At 42.0% G+C, this 23,627-nt stretch overlaps 1 protein-coding gene across 1 annotated transcript; it reads left to right on the forward strand.

Annotated features, from left to right (window-relative positions):
* Window positions 1-2,750: 2,750 nt before the first annotated feature.
* LOC308165551 (histidine decarboxylase-like) lies at window positions 2,751-20,845 on the forward strand (the record flags this gene model as incomplete). Its single annotated transcript, XM_080539699.1, has 12 exons — window positions 2,751-2,778; window positions 13,255-13,427; window positions 13,928-14,041; window positions 16,363-16,485; window positions 16,720-16,860; window positions 17,035-17,178; window positions 17,640-17,706; window positions 17,893-18,055; window positions 18,989-19,079; window positions 19,163-19,261; window positions 19,413-19,514; window positions 20,306-20,845. 12 exons carry the CDS (start codon window positions 2,751-2,753, stop codon window positions 20,843-20,845), a joined length of 1,785 nt encoding a protein of 594 aa, XP_080395825.1.
* Window positions 20,846-23,627: the final 2,782 nt, after the last annotated feature.

Raw genomic sequence — 23,627 nt, forward strand, 5'->3', positions numbered from 1 at the left:
TCTTTGTTACTTCTTTAATTAAATTAAAGTGTACCTTTCTATTATCATACAATATTTCCTTGAACATGTAAACTCTATAATCATACAGTTGTCTTTCTATTAGTTGTCTCTGTCATACTGAACTGTTTGTTATCATCCTGAACTATCTCTGTTGCTCACCTCACCTCAGTTCTGTCTCTATTGCCCTCCTCTCCTGTTGTCTGTCTCTCTGTTGCTCTCCTGTTGTCTGTCTCTCTGTTGCTCTCCTCTCCTGTTGTCTGTCTCTCTGTTGCTCTCCTCCCCGGGAAAGTGCTGTGTCCCTTGGATGTATTTTTATCTTGTAGATAGTAATAGTTATTTGTCTGTATTATCTTGTAGATAGTACTAGTTTTTTTTTTCTTTGTCTGTCTTACATGTAACGATGAATTGAGAATCAAGGACCCCAATTGAAATAAGCCAGTGGCTTTCTTGGGTTTTTATCCTGTTAGTTGACCTTGTATGTAATATGTACTGTCATGTACCTACTTCTGCAAATCATCTAATAAAGTTTTCAATCAATCAATCAATGTTGTCTGTCTCTCTGTTGCTCTCCTCTCCTGTTGTCTGTCCGAATATCGGTTGTTAAGTCGCGACGTGTTTCCGGGTCCAAAGTTGGCTGAGGCGCTGTCTTCGAAATGCCGCAATAATAATAATAATGAATTATATTCATATAGCGCTTTTCCGAGGCTCAAATACCCTGACAATATGGGGAAAACGGGAAAGTGCTGTGTCCCTTGTTGTATGAATAGATCCGAGTCTAAAAAACGATTAAACTGTCATTCTACCGCTGTAGTACACTGGTACTCTGGTGCGGAGAATTTCTGGTTTGGAACCGGAAATTGCAAAACGTCACGTTTGACGTCAGACTTAACAACCGGATATTCAGGGCTCTCAAGTCTCACGATTTTTAATTTTTTTACAACCTATTCTGTTCCCACTGCGCGTAACCAGGGCGCAACTTCAACAGATAGCGAACACACACTGACGTCACATCAATGAATCCTCAGACGCTGGAGTAAAGTTTAGTTCTTTACTAAATCTTCAGAAACATGAGTGGTCGTTTGGTTATTTTGTAAAACTGTAAATAAACATAAGAGTACAATTACTGTAATGCTCAAAACTATACTGTTACACTTTCAACATCAACAGTATGTAGCCAACATATAATATCAATATAGCAATACAAATACAGCTCCAAAATATTTATACTTAAATAATATAAGATATGTATTTATAAACATATACATTATACATTGTAGTTAAGCAAGAAAATAAAAGGCAAACTTACAAGCAAAGCCTTTTCCAGGGCAAGAATGTAAACAATGAGATTCTCCGGAGCTCTTTCTCTCAGCTAGCTGCTGCTACGAGTTACTATCACGTCTGAACAGTGTGCTCACGTCATGTGACTAAACAAAACCGATATCCAATGAATAAAGGCAGTAACGAATGTAATGTCATAAAATGTCCACTAGATGTCTCCAAAATGAAAACCTAAGAAACCATGACACTACCCCTAGTGGTAGTGGCCCTAGGCTGCAGCCTAGGTAAGCCTATAATCTGCGCATGCTCGGGGCGCCCCGACCGAGAAATAGGAGACAGCCAATTGGAGCGCTGCTACAGCTCACGTGTAAGCCAAAAGTATTTGCAGTGCCATAGACTTGCATTCGGCCGGCGCCCCGACTCCTCCCCTATGTATATTCACAGTGAATTTTCCACACACACAGATAAAATGTTTATTGTATTGGAGGATTTTTAATGAATGCTGATAGGCGCCGACAGAATATCAGCCGCATTTTGTGAATAAACAATGTTTATTTTTAAAAAACTTTTACAAGTCGCAAGGAAGTGAAGGTGGGGGCGGCGCCCTAGCGCCCTCTATTGGCCAGCCGCCACTGCCATCTAGGTGCAGGTCAGGAGAAAAGAGAGCAATCAGGTCTTTGTAAATTTAAATGTGTCTGTTGTCTAGCCAATGTCAAGCTTCAAGTAGAGAAACTGGTTTCATTGTCTATTAGGCTAAGGTCGTCAATGTTGGTTCTGCCCGTGGGAATTCAGTCAGGTGAAAGAATAAAATGTCTTAGGCAATATTATTCCATCACACACCCCTTTGGCATCCCATGTATAAATCTCTAGAATCGCCACTGTGCCTGTATACTACTCCTCCTGTCTGATCCTCTGCCTGCCTGCCAACCATTCCTCCTGCCTGACCCACCGCCTGTCTGACGTTCCTTCCTCCTGCCTAATCCCGTGCCTGCCTGACTACCTGCTACCTGTCTGCCCACCACTCCGCCTGCCTGATGCCTGTCTGACTGCCTGCCTGCCTGCCTGACCCCCTGCCTGTTCTACCAACCTCCAGCCTACCCCCAAGCAACAAGAAACAGCAGAGAAAAAAACGTTACCAAACAAAACTAAACAAGGTTCATCAAAAAAGCAGGCTTTGGCTCCCGGACTATTAGTCAAATGTATTTGTTCTAAGTTGCTTTGGACAAAGGTGTCTGTTAAATGCCAAAAATGTAAATAACCTTTACATAGTATAAATATTTGAAATGCTTTATTTGATGTTTGTCACGCCATTTCTGTTTGACTTATGGTGGCTACTGGTAGCCGTCACAGTGTCTCAGAGGGGAGTGTCCTCCATCAGTGGGTCTTTAAAGACCAGTGATTTCTCTCACTGAGTCAAACCGCTGCCACAGCCCAGCCATATCACCTCTCAGTGGACGGAGCTCATCACCGCAATGCAAGCTGAGGAATACAATCGCAGAGGTAATCTTGGATTATACTTGATCATATTTCAGGTATCATACAGTGTAATATACATTGGTAATATTGGTTACATTGTACTTACAACTGTGACTAGAATGTTTCTAGAATGGAATTATTGGGAACTTTTGTTAATGTAAAAGTTACTGTAATGTTTTACACTGTAATGTTTTTCACTGTAATATTTTGGTATACAGCCTACTGTGTCTAGATAATAATAATAATAATAATAATAACTTTATTTGTATAGCGCGTTTCCTGCAAATGTTGCAGCTCAAAGTGCTTTAATCATTATATAATCTTAATTTAATTATTTAGTCATTTAAAGGCAATATTTTTTTTAAATGTACCGGTAGTCTTGACTTGAACATATTTGCTGAGGTTGCATCCCGAATGTAAACTGGCAGTGCATTCCACAATTTGGGTGCATAAAAGGAGAATGCAGCCTCACCAAATCTCTTCTTTTGTACATGTGGTACACAGAGAAAACCAGCGTCAGAAGACCTGAGAGCTCTATTGGGCTGATATGCTAGCACAGGGGTGGCCAACCAGTCGGAGACTAAGAGCCCAAAAAAATGGTTGGGGTACCAGAAAGAGCCACATCATACATGCGGGCTCACAAAAGCTCTCTCTCACACACACACACACACACGCAATACATTTCCAATAGGCTATGAGACCAGTGTTGTCATTTCAGCAAAGGCCAAGGTATGGCAAGGTACAGAGTGGGGGGGTTGAGGGGGGGTTTCCCCCCCTTGGTGGATTTTTTTAGCCAAATCAGTTGTGCAATAGTCAATTTTGGTGAGTTGTTTCTATACAATTGACTTATATGACATTAAGGTAATGAATAAAGGAGACAACTACAGTACAGTATGTAGGTGGTAATCTACATCTTTCATAGCAGGCAGACTGGTTCAATCTCCTTAGAAACAAAACATTACAGATTTAGCTATTCTCAACTCTAAATTAACTGCACTGTTAAAACACTAGTATTGTGAGACCTCACCTGTGTCCCTGTACTTGTCTCTGCTGCCCTTTGACCAAAAAAGGTCTTTAGCTATGTCCATTTTCCTTTTTTTCCCTGGCATATTTTTGTTACAGCTCACCTACTAAAAGTGAGACGATTGACAATATCAAAACATGCTTGCACACACATATAACTTACACACAAGTTAGTTTTACTGGCCCCAATTTGGTACAATTATTACTGAAATTATTGAGAATAGAGACATTGTTGACATACGTAAACTAGCTGTTGTAATCTTTAATGTTCGCTACAATCGCGGGTGACGTTAGGTCCGTTTGACAGAACATGACATGAACTTGTTCATTAATATATTACGTTTGAACCAACAGTATTATGGCGTTTATACAGTTTGTTTAACCCACCTGAATGAACGAGAATCATGGACAAGATTTTAACATTAACATTACTTGTGGCTTGTTTATTGAGGAACCGAAGTCCCGCTCCACCAGTGTTGCCAGATTGGGCTACTTTTGGTCACACTGGACGGGTGGATTCAGCAGCTTTTAGACTGGTTGGGCTGGAAATTGTCAAATCCCGTCTGGCAACCCTGCGCTCCACTACAGCGCCTGGCTGGTGGGGTGAGATGGAGCCGGGAGGTTTTTGAGTTACCGTTGTGTGGATATTTTTGAATCCAGGTATGGCGAGTGCCATAGATTGCCATACCAAAACAATGTCTATCGAGACACAGAGAGTGAGCCACGCACTTTTAATGAATGGATTAAAGAGCCGCACACAGACAGGCAAAGAGCCACATGCGGCTCGCGAGCCGCGGGTTGGCCACCACTGTGCTAGCAAAAGGTCTTTCAAATATTCTGGTGCTATGCCAGTGAGAGCTTTATAAACAAGCAGAAGGATCTTGAAATCTATTCTGAACTTAACAGGAAGCCAGTGTAGAGTTTCTAAAATAGGAGTTATATGAGCTCGTCTGCTTGTTTTATTTATTTGGTTAAAACTCTCGCTGCTGCATTTTGGACTAATTGCAGCTGGCCAATAGCTTTCTTCGGAAGACCAGAAAGGAGACTGTTACAATAGTCCAAACGTGTAATAACAAAAGCATGCATTAACACTTCTGCATCAGCTTGCCGCATTTCCCTTCTGTTTCTGCTGAGAAGCCTCGTAATGCGCCGGCTACTCAGTTTCATTCCGTGAACACTTCTTCCTTTAGGACGCAGAGCTCGAGGAAGGAAGATAGGGAATGTTATTACTGCCACAAACCAGGACATGTCATTGCCGATTGTTTAACTCTTAAAAACAAAGATCAGCAGTTGTCTAAGAAGGGACCACACGTGCAGGGTATTGGATTGATTAGGGCGGAATCATGTTCTAACATTGAGATGAGCACCACCACCGGCACTGAAAGTGATACATGTTTTGATCCATTCATATTTACTGGCTTAGTGTCATTGACGGGCGAACTAAAAGATCAGTGTCCAGTACGTATTTTACAAGACACCGGGGGGTCGGGAGCGTACCTACCCCCTGAGCATTAGACGTCTTTTCAACCTCGCGTCTACGCTTGGCCATCATATAAACCAGCTATATTACGGCTATATTTTCTACTTATCTTAAATGCATTAAAACCGTTATTAAACCCCTCTAAACTGTCAGAATACGTCCCAGACGTCATGTAGTATGAGATTCATATAGTCTAGCATAGTTATCCTAGCAGAAGTGGTGGTTTAAATTGCGTCTATACTTCGCTGTCCTTTAACCCAGATAAATGCGGTCTGTGTCTAAACCTGTTTTAGTCTAGCAGCACGTTGAGTTTAAATTAATACCCTAAACGCCTGTAGATTGTCAAAATATGTACCAGACCGTCATTTAGTCTGAGATTCCATGTAGTCTAGCATAGTTATTCATGCAGAAGAGGTGGTTTAAATTGCGTCTATACATCGCTGTCCTTTAACCCAGCTAAATGCGGTCTGTGTCTAAACATATTTTCTACTTATCTTAAATGCATTAAAACCGTTATTAAACCCCTCTAAACTGTCAGAATACGTCCCAGACGAGTTGATACATCCACACACGCACGTTTGACAGCTGACCCCACAAAACTTCTCTCTGGTGCAAACAATATGTGTGCTGGGCTGGCGCTGGCAAAAAAGTATCAAAACTCGAAAGGTTCGATACAATTGGATGTATCAACTCGTCTGGGACGTATTCTGACAGTTTAGAGGGATTTAATAACGGTTTTAATGCATTTAAGATAAGTAGAAAATATTCATGATTCATGATTATTATATTTGGTTATCATTTCCACCTTAAGAGCTAAGCTGTGCGTAATATCACCTGCCACCTTAAGTGCGCAGTGCATTCTGGACCGCATTGATTCAGATCGGAGAATAAGTTGCAAGCTTCCATCAAGTTTCTCGTGTTACAACTCCAACCAGTTAGCATCGTTGTGCAGCATTACAGTGTCAATGTGCGTTACTGAACTACTGTAAGTACAATGTTTCACCCAGTATTTAGGTTGTACATATTTGTTGTGTTGATTTGGATACTGCCGTTTTCTGCACTCTATATTAGCACTAGCAATTAGTCTGGCCATGTGCTTTCTATGGGCGCCGCTATTGCGTGCTCTTCAATGAAGCTCGTTTGGCGCAGTTCACGCCGCAGAGATTGTTATTCGAGTACTGTCTTAAATTGGTGTTATAATTCAGATTAGTAACAACATGTGTACTGTAATACCTCTTTCTGTTTATTGCAAAATTCCCTAACCCTAAATAAATACATGTTCCTATTCATATTTCCTTGTCATAATTTACTTATTACTCATGAAAATTGTATTTGTCTACTTATACTAAGTGTTTAAACGTCTAGGCTATAACAAAGCTAAATTGATGTGAAATTGGAAATTGAAACGTCTGTTTAAACTGCATTTCAACAGCTATATATAGTCTGCCGTTGAAATGCCTATAGAAACAGTCGTTCCAATTTCACATCAATTTAGCTTTGTTATAGCCTAGACGTTTAAACACTTAGTATAAGTAGACAAATACAATTTTCATGAGTAATAAGTAAATTATGACAAGGAAATATGAATAGGAACATGTATTTATTTAGGGAAATAGTAAATACGAAATATAAATAAGGAAATAAGAATATTAAATATTAACAATGAAATAGGAACATTACATACAACATAATAGTATTTATTAACAGTTAGGGAGACAACATTTAGGTTGGGTTATTCTTTCTGTAGCCAGCACCGCCCGTTCTGCCTGGGGCCCGTTCTGCCTTGTGCGGAGAACATAAACACAAGTCAGTTGCACAAAAACGTATCTAACAAACGAGCGCTTGCTATAAACAGTTAGTCTACCACGTAGGTAGATAGTCAGCGCTGGATAATCACATTTTCACCACCTACCTGAAATTCAACTGTCGAGTCTATATAATTATTTCTCTTTCGGTAACCAGGTAACCAACTCCTCGCGCACTTCACTTATTCAAACTGTCTGCCCTTGTCTCTCTGCTCAACTCGACCGGTCGATTTTTGAATTTAAACGTCTCGCCGAACAACCAATGAAATAGACAGAACATCTGAAATGGTGGGACTTCCATATGAAACAGTCAATCGTGTTGCATAACGCATGGCTCCAAGCGGCATTTGATTTGATTAGATGATGCAGGTTGTTCATTGGGTGAACCGTGAAGCTGCAAAGCACTTGTCATGTTTACTCGACGTCATATGACAGGAGGGACATTTATTTAATTTAATTTTACGATTTCAATGTATCTACCGGTCTATATATATGACACTCTTATAAATTGAAAGTGACCAATTACAAACATTGAAATTAACAATATTGTATTCATTACATTGGCAACACTTCATGACCAATATGTGTCATGACAGGCACAGCCTTATTCAGTAAAGTCAGTAGGCTATTGTTGGACAACATATTTGAAACAGACACTCAACTAAACATAATAAACCAACAAAGATAAGAAGGCTTTCTTAAGATATTATTTGAGGATATGATTTACTACTGGGGGGTATTCCAGTCACTTTAGGTAAAAAGTTAGTTTATGTGCAGTTGTGTAGTTCAAACTCCTCTTCAACTTGAACGGAACTCTCCACATCATAGTCAAGTCTGCAGGAAGGGCCCTCAGATTTCGAGATACCCCTACCCGAGGTAGAACAAATGACAACAATGATTTTTCTTATCTTTAGGGTCTCCCATTAATGAAATTGATTGTTGTCACATTTTATTTTGGGGGAAAATATGTTTTTTTGGTTGTTCTTTAGTTTTGTATTGGTCTAGTTGTTTTGACCTGTTATAGCCTACTGAATTTTAATGCATTTAAGATAAGTAGAAAATATGTTTAGACACAGACCGCATTTAGCTGGGTTAAAGGACAGCGATGTATAGACGCAATTTAAACCACCTCTTCTGCATGAATAACTATGCTAGACTACATGGAATCTCAGACTAAATGACGGTCTGGTACATATTTTGACAATCTACAGGCGTTTAGGGTATTCATTTAAACTCAACGTGCTGCTAGACTAAAACAGGTTTAGACACAGACCGCATTTATTTGGGTTAAAGGACAGCGATGTATAGACGCAATTTAAACCACCTCTTCTGCATGAATAACTATGCTAGACTACATGGAATCTCAGACTAAATGACGGTCTGGTACATATTTTGACAATCTACAGGCGTTTAGGGTATTAATTTAAACTCAACGTGCTGCTAGACTAAAACAGGTTTAGACACAGACCGCATTTATCTGGGTTAAAGGACAGCGACGTATAGACGCAATTTAAACCACCACTTCTGCTAGGATAACTATGCTAGACTATATGAATCTCATACTACATGACGTCTGGGACGTATTCTGACAGTTTAGAGGGGTTTAATAACGGTTTTCATGCATTTAAGATAAGTAGAAAATATAGCCGTAATATAGCTGGTTTATATTGGTTTATATTGTAGACGCGAGGTTGAAAAGACGTCTATTGCTCAGAGGGTAATGCAGATGGTTGTGAGTGGAATATTGTAAAACAAGTGGTGGTGCCTGTGGGTTATAGACAACAGGTGTTATCTGTAGCACATGAGAGACAGTGGTCAGGACATTTAGGTATGACTAAAACTTATCAGCTGATATTGAAACATTTCCTTTGGCCCGGACTGAAGGCGGATGTTGCCAAGCACTGCCGCTGTTGCCATACTTGTCAGATGGCGGGTAAGCCTAATCAATCCATTCCACCCGCACTATTGCATCCCATTCCTGCTATGGCTCCCGCCACCTTTCAAAGGTTGGTAAACACCGTTTTAACAGGGGTGGCTAATTGTAATGCTTACCTTGATGATTTAATTGTGTACACTTCTACGTGGGAAGATCATTTACACATTTTGGAGGAAGTGTTAAAACGACTCGCTAAAGCTTCGCTAACAGTAAATTGTGCGAAATGTGAATTTGGACAAGCTACTGTCATTTATCTGGGCCGACAAATGGGTCAAGGACAGGTGTTACCTGTGGAGGCAAAAGTAGTGGCCATAGCCGAGTGTCCCATCCCTAACACTCGGAGGGCACTGCGCAGATTTCTGGGAATGGCAGGATACTACAGGAGTTTTTGTAGAAATGTTTCGACTGTTGTACACCCACTGACCAGTATACTCAGCCCTAAGGTAAACTTTGTGTGGAGCAAGGAGTGTCAACATGCGTTTGACAGTGTTAAATCTCTGCTAAGTCATGCTCCCGTGCTCGCAGCTCCTGATCTTGGTAGACCATTTAAGTTAGAGGTGGATGCTAGTGGAGTTGGAGCTGGGGCTGTGCTATTGCAAGAGGACAAGGATGGGGTTGACCATCCTGTGGGATATTTCTCTAGAAAATTTAACAAACACCAATTAAATTACTCAACAATTGAGAAAGAAACTCTTGCTTTGCTATTAGCTCTGCAACATTTTGAAGTATATGTGGGGTCCAGTTCCTTGCCGGTGGTGGTGTTCACCGATCATAATCCCATTGTTTTCCTATCTCGGATGTATAATCACAATCAACGTTTGATGAGATGGGCTTCGATAGTGCAAGATTACAAATTAGAAATAAGACATAAAAAGGGGATAGACAATGTGCTAGCTAGCAGATACTCTTTCTAGAGTATTGGAGGAGTAGGCGGGCAGGTTGGTTTGTGGTGGTAATAACATTTGTTACCTGTCCGAATCCTTGGGTTTGTGTTTTAGGGGGGGGGAGTGTGACGGCTATGAGTAGCCTGGTTGTCTGTCTATGTTTGTGTCTGTAGTAGTGTCTGTTCTGGTTGTCTGTGTCTGTGTGTTTGTGTGTGTCTCTTTAAAACATAAGTAGGAGATGAGTCCAGTCCAGGGGATCCACGCCCCCTTGATAATTGGCCAATCAACTCCAGCAGTGGCCAATCAACTCCAGCCAATCAACTCCAGACAATCATCTCCAAACCAGCCAATCATCAGAGGCCACACCATTCAAAAGACCCTGAAAGAAAACCAGCAGCAGCTGTGTGATCCATTCACACAGTTCCCACCCTTTTGTTTTGCCTTGCTGGTGGTTTAGTTGTTAGTTGTATTCTATGTTTAGTTGATCTTGTTTAGTGATACCTTGTGAGAGATTCTGTTGTTATTATTTAGTTGATACTTAAGTCAGAATCTATAATCACACCAGGGGCCTCATTCATAACAAAATACTTGAACGTCATCTTTGACTTTCACGTAAGCACATTTTTCTAAACGGACGTGAGCATTATTTATAAAACGGGCTGAGATGGTTTAAAGTTGCGTACGTGCTTCCTTCTATAAATACCAAACATACTTGGAATTGAACGCAGGTGAATGAGGTTTGTATTAACGCCCTGTGATAGCGGCTCAATTATAGCGGCTCAATTAAGTCAAGTGCTATAAATAGGCTTGATTGAGGTGTTGAGCAGAACCTTTGACGAGCAAGATAGCAGAAAGAACCAAAAAGAAAAATTATAGTGAGGAAGAGATTGATTGTCTATTATCAGAGATCGATGCCCGATATCAGACGCTGTTCGGCAGCCTCAATAGTGGCATCACTACAAAATCGAAAGCTGTTGCCTGGCAGTGTGTCACTGCCAGTGTGAATGAAGTTGGAGAAGGGGGGAGAACACTGGCGGAGTTGCGGAAAAAGTGGGCTGACATGAAGCTTAAGGCCAAGAAACGCGTCGCGGACCACAAAGCGAGCGTGCTGGCAACAGGAGGAGGACCAGGCGCACCGGAGCTGTCTACAAGGGACCAGCTCATCGCCTCCATCCTGGGGCCATGTGCAACTGGTGGCATTTCATCACAAGGCGACACAGCAGAGCTTTTGGTGGATGAAGGTGAGTTTCCTGTGTGCTTATTTAAAGAAGGTCATAAAACTCAATGTTGATATGGACCCATATGATCGTAAATAACCTTATAACAGGGCTTAATACCGAACTTCTTTAATCCAATTAAAATGTATCCAATTAAATAATGACATCTCATGTGGTTGTTTCAACAATGTACATTTTTATTTACAGCATCGCAGGAGACTGATGAGCCTGCATTGAAGGTATCGCGTGTCACCAAGGAGCCACAGCAGAGGGAAAGGCGAACGGCCTCGGCAGCATCCCCCACACCTCCAGAGGAAAGGCCCTCCACCTCAGGCAGCCGTCCCACCCCCAATGCCTTCAATGACGAGGTCCTCCAGACACAGCGAGACCTCTGCAATGCAGCTAATGCGATTGTAGAAGAGTTGAAAAAAATCCGTAGAGTTCTCACTCATCTGAATAATGCAATCATTGAAAGCATGCAGTCCGAATAAATTTGTTTGTATGTGTGCCTCAACTACATTGTGTTAATGAGCTGTTATTGACGTGCTACCTTAAATGCGGTGTATTAGCTGGCGCCTTATCCTTATCGCATTGGTCAGGGCTGCTGCTCCATCAGGTGGCGGATTAGGGGGCTCTTGTGGATCCATTCTCACGTCCAGTGGGTTCAGCACCAGTCCATGGCTTAGCGCAATGTTGTGGAGCACACCGCACGCCACAATTATGCCCGACACCTTTTAGGGGGAAAATGTTTAGTTAAAACAATTTAATAGGCTACTGATAAGACTGCAGGAGCTTCCATACACAATATGCAGCATCTGAAGGAGGGATGAAGAATATACCTTGTTGGGTGTATAGAGGAGGGTCCCTCCGGAGCTGTCAAGGCAACGCCATCTCCCCTTAAACATGCCTAGTGCGCTCCACAACGCACCTTGCCCGGCCATGCGCTAAATTATACCGGATTTCCTCCGGTGTCTGGGGGTTTGCGAAGGGAGTGAGCAGCCATGTTTTCAATGGATAACCCTTGTCACCTGAGAAGACCATATTCAATTATTACAGTATAAGCATTTGCCTGGATAGTTATCATGATCAAACGTTACAAATGCAACTTACCGAGAAGCCACCCCTCTCTGCCCTCTCCCGCTTCCAGACGAACGCCTACCCTACTCTGGCGTACTATAAAAGAGTCATGGGTAGAACCCGGCCAATTAGCACAGACATTCAGCAGTGCCATACGGGCATCGCAGATGAGCTGTACGTTGATCGAATGAAAATTCTTTCGATTAACGAAAACATGCTCATCCACTGACGGTGCCCGTATGGCAACGTGCGTGCAGTCTATTGCGCCTATAACGCCAGGGAACCCAAATGAGTCGGCAAACCCGTCTTTTACACGCGCCTGCTCAAGGGGTGTGAATGGGAAACGGAGGTGTCTTGGGGAAATTTGATCTAAGCACGTTTTATGAATGAGGCCCCTGATCTTATAATGGAAATCTTTTCTTGAAAGAATGTAGCAAATTCATTACATCCAAGTGTTGAAAATGACTCATTTTCAACAGGCGCAACCACTGAAGGGTTAATCAGACCAGATCAATGGTTGAAAAAAGCACTTGTTTTCAGAAATGATATCAGAGAAATAGGTTTGTCTAGCCAACTTCATTGCCCTATTATATGTAAAGATCTGGTTTTTAAAAATGTCAACGTGTATATGTAGTTTAGACTTTCTCCATTTGCGCTCTGAGTTCTTCATTTTTCCATGGTGCTTTGCGTTTTGATGACACTTTTTTTTTCTTTTTCTGGAGCTATAATATCAAGGGTAGTTCTCAATTCAAGTTGTCTATCGAGAGTATTTCGCAAAGTGAAGAGAGTGAATTCATAAGGCTCATTAACTTTTCATTTGCCGATGAATTAAAACATTGCTTTTTGACAATGCGGTCCACATTCTTCTGTTTCATTTGTGACTGGTCAGCTAGCTTTATGACTTTCAAAAAACAAAAAATCCCCCCAAATGTTTTAGAGCTACTGGTTACTACAATGATACTGTAATGAATACTGCATTGAAATTAGTCTTTTTCACTACGTATGTCTCAAGGTACTTCTTTGTAATATCTAAAGCCAGGCTTACATAACACTCTGGTCATGCTGTGTTGGTCTGCAGGGAAGGAGCTGGTGGACTACATTACAGAGTACTTAACCACCATCAGGGAGAGGAAGGTAGCTCCAGATGTGAAGCCAGGGTACATGAAGGACCTGCTACCAGACTGTGCTCCTACTGAGCCAGAGGACTGGGACTGCATCTTCCAAGACATAGAGAAGGTCATCATGCCTGGGGTAAGGCACCAGCGCCTCTTACAGTCAGTCCCATATTAGGGACAGAACTTTGTGTACACTATACACTTCAACTAACCAAGTAACTGTATCCGCTGCCCTCATTAATCCCGACCCCCATACACCTGAGATGGTTAAGTTTAGGATCCCCATTAGCTGTTGTAGCAGCCACACAGAACAAAAAACACACAATACGGTAGAGAACAGTCATAGACAAGAGTAACACAAAGACAATACCTCATTCCATTGAAACAAAGAAAGTCAGACCTCGTTAAGACACAGAGAGAAAAAACACTTAGACTTATTTACAGATCATGGAGATGTCTAGCCAGAGGATAAGCACTGTGACAGTTGTTTTTTGAGCTGTTCTTTTACTAGCCTTGCTGTTGGCTTGACAACAATATTGATGGTTGTGTTGTTCATATGCATTACTGTACTGTCTCAAGTCAATGTAGCCTACCAAGAGGTGAGTTTGTGAAGTGATGGGTTGTGTTTATCCTCAGGTTTTGCACTGGCAAAGTCCCCACATGCATGCTTACTTCCCTGCCCTATCCTCCTGGCCGTCCATGCTAGGAGAAATGTTGTCTGATGCCATCAACTGCAATGGATTTACCTGGGTAACAATAACAACTTTACTTATCTGTCTCAAATCAATATGATTGATGTTATGATTGTATCCCCTTTTGGGGGATAAAAAAGGTTTAATTGTGTTAATATTGTATATATTGAAAGTACCTGTGAGGCTCTGAGGACCCTACACTCACACTGAGGACCCTATCAGGAACTCTCATTCAATGTCACTTCGACTATGCCGTAACATCATGGTACTATAGAACCACAAAGGCCCAAAAAACAAGACTCCAGACAGCCCAAAATAAACTGGTTAGGCTTCTGCTAGGCCTCAACCCTAGGACACATCTAACCGCTGCTAATTTTTTGAGCCTTGATTGGCTACGAGTAGTTGACAGAGTGCAGCAGCTTGCACTGGGCCTGGTCTTCAAGATACGCTACACCACAAAGACACCCAAGTACCTGTCAACATACTTCCAAAAAGTGAACAACGTCCACACATACAATACCAGAGGAAGCTCCACGAACCACGTTCAACCGCGTTGCACCACAAACAAGGGGTTAAACTCGTTTGCAAACTATGCAGTAAAAATGTGGAACGCCCTTCCTATAATCTTAAAGGAGTGCAAAACACTGCCCACCTTCAAAACCACTCTCAAAAAACATTTACAGGAGGCTGCAATCCGTAACTGGACCCTCTAAATCAAAAATCAGATTAAAAGACCCGAACTACCCACTGTACATACTTTGTGTTTTGTCCCCCGCCCCCACCTGTGGTGTATGTCCCCACCTGTCCTACCCGCTGTACATACCTTATGTTTTGTTGTATTGTTCTTCCCATGATGGATGTATGTTTATCTTGTAGATAGTACTAGTTATTTGTCTGTATTATCTTGTAGATAGTACTAGTTTTTTTGTCTGTCTTACATGTAACGATGAATTGAGAATCAAGGACCCCAATTGAAATAAGCCAGTGGCTTTCTTGGGGTTTTATCCTGTTAGTTGACCTTGTATGTAATATGTACTTTCATGTACCTACTTCTGCAAATCTTCTAATAAAGTTTTCAATCAATCAATCAAACTCTGGAACACCCAGAAACTGGAAACAAGGTAACCCATCCACCTTTTGTGATCACTCTGCGCAGAGGATCCTGGGAAGGATTGGGAGGCCTTGCCGACCTTAATGTGAGGCACTGCATAGGGCTTTCACACCGGCAAAGAACCGTGCCGGTTCGCGTTCGCGAACCAAGTCTGGAACCGGCCGGCGCGTTCAGACCGAAGCTCAATTGGTTCGGAACCTGAAAAGTTGGTTCGCAGCGGGCACCAAAAAATAGTGGTTCTCAAGCGCGAACCAAAACGTAGAACAGTCACGTCGTCAGTGGGTGTGTCCTATTCTAGGCTGCAGAGACCAGCAAGGAGGAAGTAGACAAAATGTAATCTAATCTAAATCTAATCATTAGTGATCAAAAACAATATCAAAAGTGTCATTATTCTCTCTATCTTCCTCACATGCTCAGCAAACACACACACGCACACGCGCGCGGACATGCGCGAACGCGAATTTCGTAAGCCATTTCTATTCCAGTAACGGAGCAGCTGATTAGTAAAAGAACGCGTGTAGAAAGTGTCTTTTGTTTTGTTTCACAGAAAATTGTGTTTATTTCAGATACTGTAGTGGAAGATATTATCTTCATTTCCAGTGAAGTAGCTGCCATCTAGTTGTGAAATGTTTGTTTATCCCGCCCCTTCATCACCCAGCGTTGATAACGCGGATGGTTCAGGTTACACTGGTATGAACGCGGGCTCGTTCGCCAGACAGCACCAAGGTTCAGAGGTTTCCGAACGCGAACGCGAACCGGCACGGTTCTTTGCCGGTGTGAAAGCCCTGAGAAGTGCACAGTACCTCTTCATGAACTGACGTCGGCTCTGCATTGTACTCACTACAATAAAGGGTCTTCTCTGTGATGATCTACAGCTCCGGTTTCCTGAATTGTTTTATTGATTAAGTAATTGATTGAATTGTAATTGAACTTGATTAAACTATTAGAGTACGGTTAAATCCACAACATGTATTGCATCTATAAACTAGACAGGGACAATTCCTGTGGAAATTGTGAAGTGTGCTTTTGACGTTGCTACTGCAAGCACACTTAATAACAAGGTCAGGATTAGATATGATGAAAGCAACCGTATTGGATAAAACTTGAATATGATAGTTAAAATTACAGATTTACAAATTACAGACCACCATTCTACACCAAAATATCATAACATTGTTATCAAATGGGTGTAATTGACCGTGGTATCACTTGTATCATCATTCTTTGAGTAACTAACAGAATGCTATTGTGGTGTTGTGTACCTGCAGGCTTCCTGTCCAGCATCCACAGAGCTGGAGATAAACGTGATGGACTGGCTGTGCAAAGCCCTCGGCCTGCCATCCTTTTTCCTTCACCACCACCCCAACAGCATTGGCGGAGGGGTAATACAGGTAGGCTCCTGGGCACCAACCCGAAAAAATACATTTAAAAAGTTCTACAGTTTACTGTTAAAAAAATAAATGTAAAGAATCTTCCTTCTTTTTTATTTTTATTAACAGTAGAGAACATGTACAGGGGGTTAGAGGAGATCATCATCATCATCATCATCATCATCTGTATAATATGGAAGGCCTATGTGTTCTTTCTCTCTCTCTCTCTGTCTCTCTCTAACTCAATTCTCTCAGGGCTCAGTTAGTGAGAGTACCCTGATCAGTCTGCTGGCTGCCAGGAATCACTGCATCCTTCAGCTGAAGAAGACCTATGAGAACCAGGACCAGAATGACTCCGTGCTCAATTCCAGACTGGTTGCCTATGCCTCAGACCAGGTCTCTGTTAAATGTGTGCGTGCACACACATGCACACACACACACACACACACACACACACACACACACACACACAAACACACACACACACACACACACACACACACACACACACACACACACACACAGGTCCATACATATGATAGAAACAACTGGTCTGTTCTCTGCCCTCAGGCCCATTCTTCTGTGGAGAAGGCAGGGCTGATCTCCCTGGTGAAGATCAGGTTCCTGGCTCCTGATGAGCACTTCTCCCTGAGAGGAGAGACACTGAGACAGGCCATCCAGGAGGACAAAAGCAAGGGCCTGATCCCTGTGATAGTAGGTCACCTGGGGGGCATTCCATCAACATCGCTAAAGGAAGATCCTGGCTTATTTTTGATAAGTCTTGCAAAACATCAAAACAACGTGGCGACGTTGATAGAATACCCCCTGAAGTCATTCATATCCACACAAACTGTACTTCTTTCTTTCTTATTATACAGGAAACATTATACATGTTAAAAGTAACATTACAGATGTTAAAATGTGTTACATTTAGACTGGCCTGACTCAGTTAAAACTGGTTTACAGCAGGTTCCTTTTCTGCAGCACAAAAAGACAGAATCACATAACAATACGAAAAGTAAAAGCGGGAACAATCACAGAAGGAAGACAACAGGAAAACATAAACAGCTACACAGCACTACAACAGAGAGACAGCATTTCCCTAATGCTTGTTTACGTGCTTGTTTCAGCCACCTTCTTTGAATGCTTTTAAGCTTTTTATTTCATTCTTTCAGCTGTGTGCCACTCTGGGAACCACAGGGGTGTGTGCCTTTGACAACCTGTCAGAGCTGGGACCAGTGTGTAAGTATTTTATTTATAATACTCTCATCACTATCTCTCACTATAAGCTGTACGTTTGGACCATTAAAAAAAAGAAAAAACTTTGAATATTCGCTAACTTATAGCTTGATTCTAACATTTGGAGTCTTGTTGTTTTTGTCTCTTTTGGACTAACTCACACGGTCACTGTGCGTCCCTTGTCCCCAGGTGCAGAGGAGGGGGTGTGGCTTCATGTTGACGCTGCGTACGCCGGCTCCGCCTTCTTATGCCCAGAGCTGCGATGGTGCCTGGAAGGCATCCAGTATGCAGACTCCTTCGTCTTCAACGCCGCCAAGTGGATGATGGTTCACTTAGACTGCACTGTCTTGTGGTGAGAGATAGCAGGGTCACCTGCCTTCTGCCACTTCATGATGACACAACTGTGACAAGATGGTCGCCTTAAAATTACCTTTTTCTTTGAATTATTATTATTATTTAACCTTTATTTAACCAGCACAAGTCTCATTGAGATTAAACATCTCTTACAAGAGCATCCTGGCCAAGACAGGCAGCAGCACAATTAACAGGGTTGCAGACATAACAAACATATAACAATTTACAATGAAAATAAAGAATAAATTACAGAATCATCAGACATCAGTCGATGTATTCAAAATGAGCTGACAAGCGTACTGCAGTACTGTTACTGCTCAGTACTATTGTAGTGCTCTGTACTGAGATGTTGGTTATTGTCCTGGTCGAGTAATTGATTTAGCCAATTATAAAAAGTCTATTTATGACACTTTCTTGACACTACTACGTAGGTTTTCTGATGAAGGGTTCTTAAGAAGTCAAGTCTTAAATATTTTCATGAAGTCAAGTCTTAAATATTTTCAAGGCAAGAAGTCTTAAATATTGTCAAGGCAAGGGACTCTGAAATATTTCCAAGGCAAGGGACTCAGTGGTACAAAGTCCGTAAGCATTTTATTAAGGCAGTGGAACCTACATTTCGGTTTAGGGGATAGAACCTCCCTTGTCTGGGGGGATTAAGACCGTGTTATTAAATGTTTTATCTATTTATTTTTTACATTGTTTCTCTTTTTTTTAAATTGTATTTTATCTTTACCTTATTTTTACTGTTTTATCTACTTCCCCTGCTTTTATATTCATTTTATGCTTGATTATGTTTGTTTATATGTTTTTATCCCTGTTGTAAAGCACTTTGAGCTGCATTTCTTGTATGAAAGGTGCTATATAAATAAAGCTTTACTTACTTACTTACTAAAGAGAAACGGTAACAAGGTGTTCCTCCCTGCTGCCACAGGGTCAAGGACAAGTACAAGCTTCAACAGACCTTCAGTGTTGACCCCCTCTACCTCCGACATGAAAACTCAGAGGCTACCACTGACTTTATGGTATGATGTCTATTATGTTGGTCATACCACTATCCCTTACCACTAACTCTAACCCCTAACCCCTAACCCTTTTGCTGTTTCAGCATTGGCAGATCCCTCTGACTCGACGGTTCCGTTCTCTCAAGCTTTGGTTTGTGATGCGCTCCTTTGGACTGAAAAACCTCCAAGGTCACATCAGACACGTAAGAGGCGTCCCACACTCAATGTGTCTCAATGGTGTAACTTAGGCTCCTTAGTTACAATGGCCTTACAGTACAGTGTGTGTATGTGTAGCTACGTGCGATGCACTGTACTATACTATGAGAGTACTGAGCAATGTGTTTGTGATTTCAGGGCGTAGAGATGGCAAAGCTGTTTGAATCACTTGTGAGGAGTGACCCGAATTTTGAAGTTCCTGCTGAAAGGAACCTTGGCTTGGTGGTCTTTTGTCTGAAGGTATGTAATGTGTCTCTGGCTGAGGACTTAACACTTATAGGGCTACACCAATCCTTGACACACACAATAGACTCCTACTCCCTCTGAAAAACACACACAACACAGTAAAGCAGACTGAACATGCTAACATAATGTACATGTATGTGTATGTAGTACAGTATATATCTGTGAAAAGAAGTAGATTGTGATGAACTGGCTAATGATTGCCAAGTTGACTTGCTCACCTCCATTGCAATCACAGTCAGTAGTTCAAAGTTCAAAGATGAACGTGATGTACCTGTTATCATGCAGAGGTGAAGGACAGGGCACTTAAACTGAATTCAAATGAAAGGTGTTGTGTAACAAACTCTAAACATGAAAATGTAGATGAGTCTTTGGTAGAAGTCTTTAGTAGAATGCAATAACCTGTTTTGTAACTGCAAGCCTGGGGATATCGGCCAAACTCTCTTGCTCAATCTCTACTTTGAAGGCTCAAGTGTACTCATAAATATACCTTTGTCCTAGGTGGTTTATCTGCTATTTCTAGCCGTCTAGGGCATAGATCACATTCAGAATATAAAAAATATTTATCTCAAATACATTTATTCCATACGAGTACACTTATTCACACATATACTCATGCCTTGAAAGTCTGGATTGAGCTAAGTTTGAACAAAACAAAATGTCATCTCTCCCCTTGCTCTCTCCTTCCTGTCTCCCCCACTCTCTTTCTTGCTCTCTTGGTCCACCCTAACTCTCTCACTCTTTCTGCTCCCCCACCTCTCGCTGTCTCTCTCTCTCTCTTTTCCTAGGGAGGAAATGCTCTGACCCAGGAGTTGGTGAGGAGACTGATGCGGTCTGGCACCATGTACCTCGTCCCTGCCGAAATCCAGACCAAACGCATCATCCGCTTTGCTGTGACGTCTCAGTTCACCACCTCAGACGACATCCATAGGGACTGGGACATCATCCACAACATGGCTACCACCCTTCTGGCTGAGCAGCAGCAGCCTCTCAGTAACACTGATGAAATATCGACTTGCATGCGAGGGGAGTCTGAGAGTCTCAAGAACGGAACAGCAAAGGTTGAGGAGACCCTGACCCCAGCCGCAGCACCAGCCCCAACCCCAGCCGCAGCACCAGCCCCCCCTGGGAAACAGCTGGAGGATGTCCAGGGACAGGCTGGCCCAGAGACAGGGGCTGAGGTGATCACCTATCCTGCCCAGAAGGCTGAGATCCTCTGTCCTTCTCCGATAGTTAAACAAGAGCTCTGGATCGACAAGGACCAGGCCAGCCTGAGGAGGGTGGTTCGCTCGCTCGCTCACCCGGAGGAAGAACAGCTGTCTGTCTAGCTCCACTGTTGCCAAAGCAGCTGTTGCCTCTCCTGGTCTACTGTAAACCAAAGCTACCTCTTACAACACAGTCCTTCAAAAACCTGATAACTTAAGACTAGGGATGTCCCGATCCCATTTTTTCACTACCGATACCGATACCTGGGCTTCAGGTATCTGCGATACCGATATCAATCCAATATTTGTATTTATTGTTTTACTCCTGAATAATAACAAATACTTCCCCAGTATATAGTCCACAACAACAGTTGGCTATTAAAGACTGCCAGCCTTTATTCAAGCAACAAAAACAGTACTCTGCAGTACTCAGTGACCAACTGGTTTAAAGTTAAAACAATTTAAACTGTAGCATTCAGCATTGTAGAAAAAAAAAAAGAGTTACTGTCTAATTTCTAGTTTTAGTGCCTTCAGGTTTTTATTCTATTTATCTTCTCTTACAAATGGCAAATCAATTATAGCACCCTTTTTAAAAGTGTAGCCTAGTACCACTCTATATAATATACAACAGTTTAACGATCACTAAATACTTATAATCTGTGGGTTGGATGGATTCACTGTTGCCAGAGGCTACCGGTAAGTGATACCTGGCTTGTAAACATACTTTCGTTTTAGAACGAAACGTTAGCTGTTAGCAGGCTTTTGTTCTACAACACAAGTCCAATTGGTCCAGTTGGTTCTACTGGACTTACAGAAAGCGTTTGACACTGTAGACCATAACATACTTTTGTCCAAACTACAGTGTATGGGACTTGGGCATACTGCCTTAACATGGGTCAGCTCGTATCTCACTGTGTGAACCCAGGTCTGCGATGTTGATGGAACTCTGTCTGAATCAAGGGGTATAACATGTGGAGTGCCACAAAGCTCAATTTTCGGTCCGCTTTTATTCCTTGTTAATGGATACCTTTAGAGCCAAGCTAATAACCCACCTCTTTGTCAATGATGTTCCCTAAGTCAAGTCCTTATTTGTTGTGAAATGTATGCCTTGAGATGTACGTTTAAGTCTTCTGTGTCTGATTGCTTTCTGTGTTCCTTGTCTTTGTCTTTATTTGTTCCTTTACCCGGGCTGCGCCCCAGGCCGATGTAAAAGTTGGATGGGGGGCGCATTATAAATAAAATTAACATAACATAACATAACAACATAACATGTAAATGACATGCCAGCTGCAGTGAATTGTAAGCTTCTATTGTATGCCGATGATTCTACATTAATTGTGTCTGGGAAGGATGTCCTCCAAATTGAAGCTACTCTTAGCAAAGAGCTTGAAAATGTAAGTGAGTGGCTCATAGACAACAAACTCTCACTGCATCTGGGAAAAACTGAGTCCATTCTGTTTGGTACCAAGGGTAGGCTTCAGAAGGTAAAGAAGATACAGGTAACGTGTGGGTAAATTAAATTGTACCCAGAGCTAATGTCACGTACCATGGCATCACACTTGATCACTGTCAGGGGAGAATAGTACAGAGACAGTTTTGCGTAAAACTGCTGGTAAACTGAAATTCCTGTACCGCAGAACAAGGCAGTTTGATTTTGCAACCAAAAAGCTGCTTGTAATTGCACTGATACAGTGCCATTTCGATTACGCTTGTTCTGTATTGTACAGTGGATTGACAGAGAAATCAAAGAATAAGCTGCAGGTTACTCAAAACAATATAATTAGTTATTTACTAAATGCTCCCCCAAGAACTCACATAGGTAGTAGCGAATTTAAGAGGGTATGTCTGCTGCCAGTGCAGCTCAGGGTAGACCAGTTGAAACTACACCACATGTACAACATAATTAATTGTACTGCCCCCGGATACCTAGGCTCACAGATAGTCATGGTCCGGACTCAGCACAGTCACAGCACCAGGGCGAGTGTGCGTTCCTGTAATGCCCGGTACACACATAAAGATAATCTGTCCAATTTTGGGCCGATTTTTCCCCTTCCGACCAAGGACAGCAAACGCCCGATTAAGCAGGGTACACACATAAGGATTTTCTGGCCGATTTTGGCCCGATTTTCCCCTTTCCGACCAAACACAGAAACTCCCGATTATCAGATGGATCTTAACATTTACCTATAACAAAATCCTGTGGTGTGAGGTGTGTTAAGAGTCAATCTCTCCCGACAACCTGCTCGGAAAATGGGCGTGGCCGGCAATCGTAAATGTCAAATGTGTTCAATACTTACGACCAGAAATCCTAGGGTTGCCAGATTTTTGGGGTGGAATTAGCGGTTTTAGACTGTGGTTAGGGTGGAAAATGTCATTCCCATTTGGCAACCCTGCTCGCGAGTCCAACTATAACGTGGATGGAATGTAGCCAATCAAGAAGCGAGCTGACTTCTTTTCGTTATTCGGCACTTTATTTGCCCTGTCGCACATGGTTGTCTCGTACAGGTCAGTCAGGGTACTACGTTAGATAATAATAATAATAATAACTTTATTTGTATAGCGCTTTTCCTGCAAACGTTGCGGCTCAAAGTGCTTTAATCATTATATAATCTTAATTTAATTATTTTGTAATTTAAAGGCAATATTAAAAGGATGGGTTCACGCGAGATTTCTGGCTTGGGGAACGAGACTCTAGGGAGTCTGGAGTCTGTCGTAACGAAAATCTTTATGTCTGTGGGGTGCTGAAATGGGAAAATCGGCGCACACCACACACAATACGATCAAGGCTGTTCAATCCAAGATTTTGTATCTTCATGTGTGGGGTCTGTCTCAGATAAGATTTCGGTTATGATTTTGAAAATCCTTATGTGTGTACCCCGCTTTATCGGATGGCTCTAAAGATTAT

The sequence above is a fragment of the Nansenia antarctica genome, assembly GCF_963989245.1.
Source record: "Nansenia antarctica genome assembly, chromosome: 9".
Taxonomy (NCBI): domain Eukaryota; kingdom Metazoa; phylum Chordata; class Actinopteri; order Argentiniformes; family Microstomatidae; genus Nansenia; species Nansenia antarctica.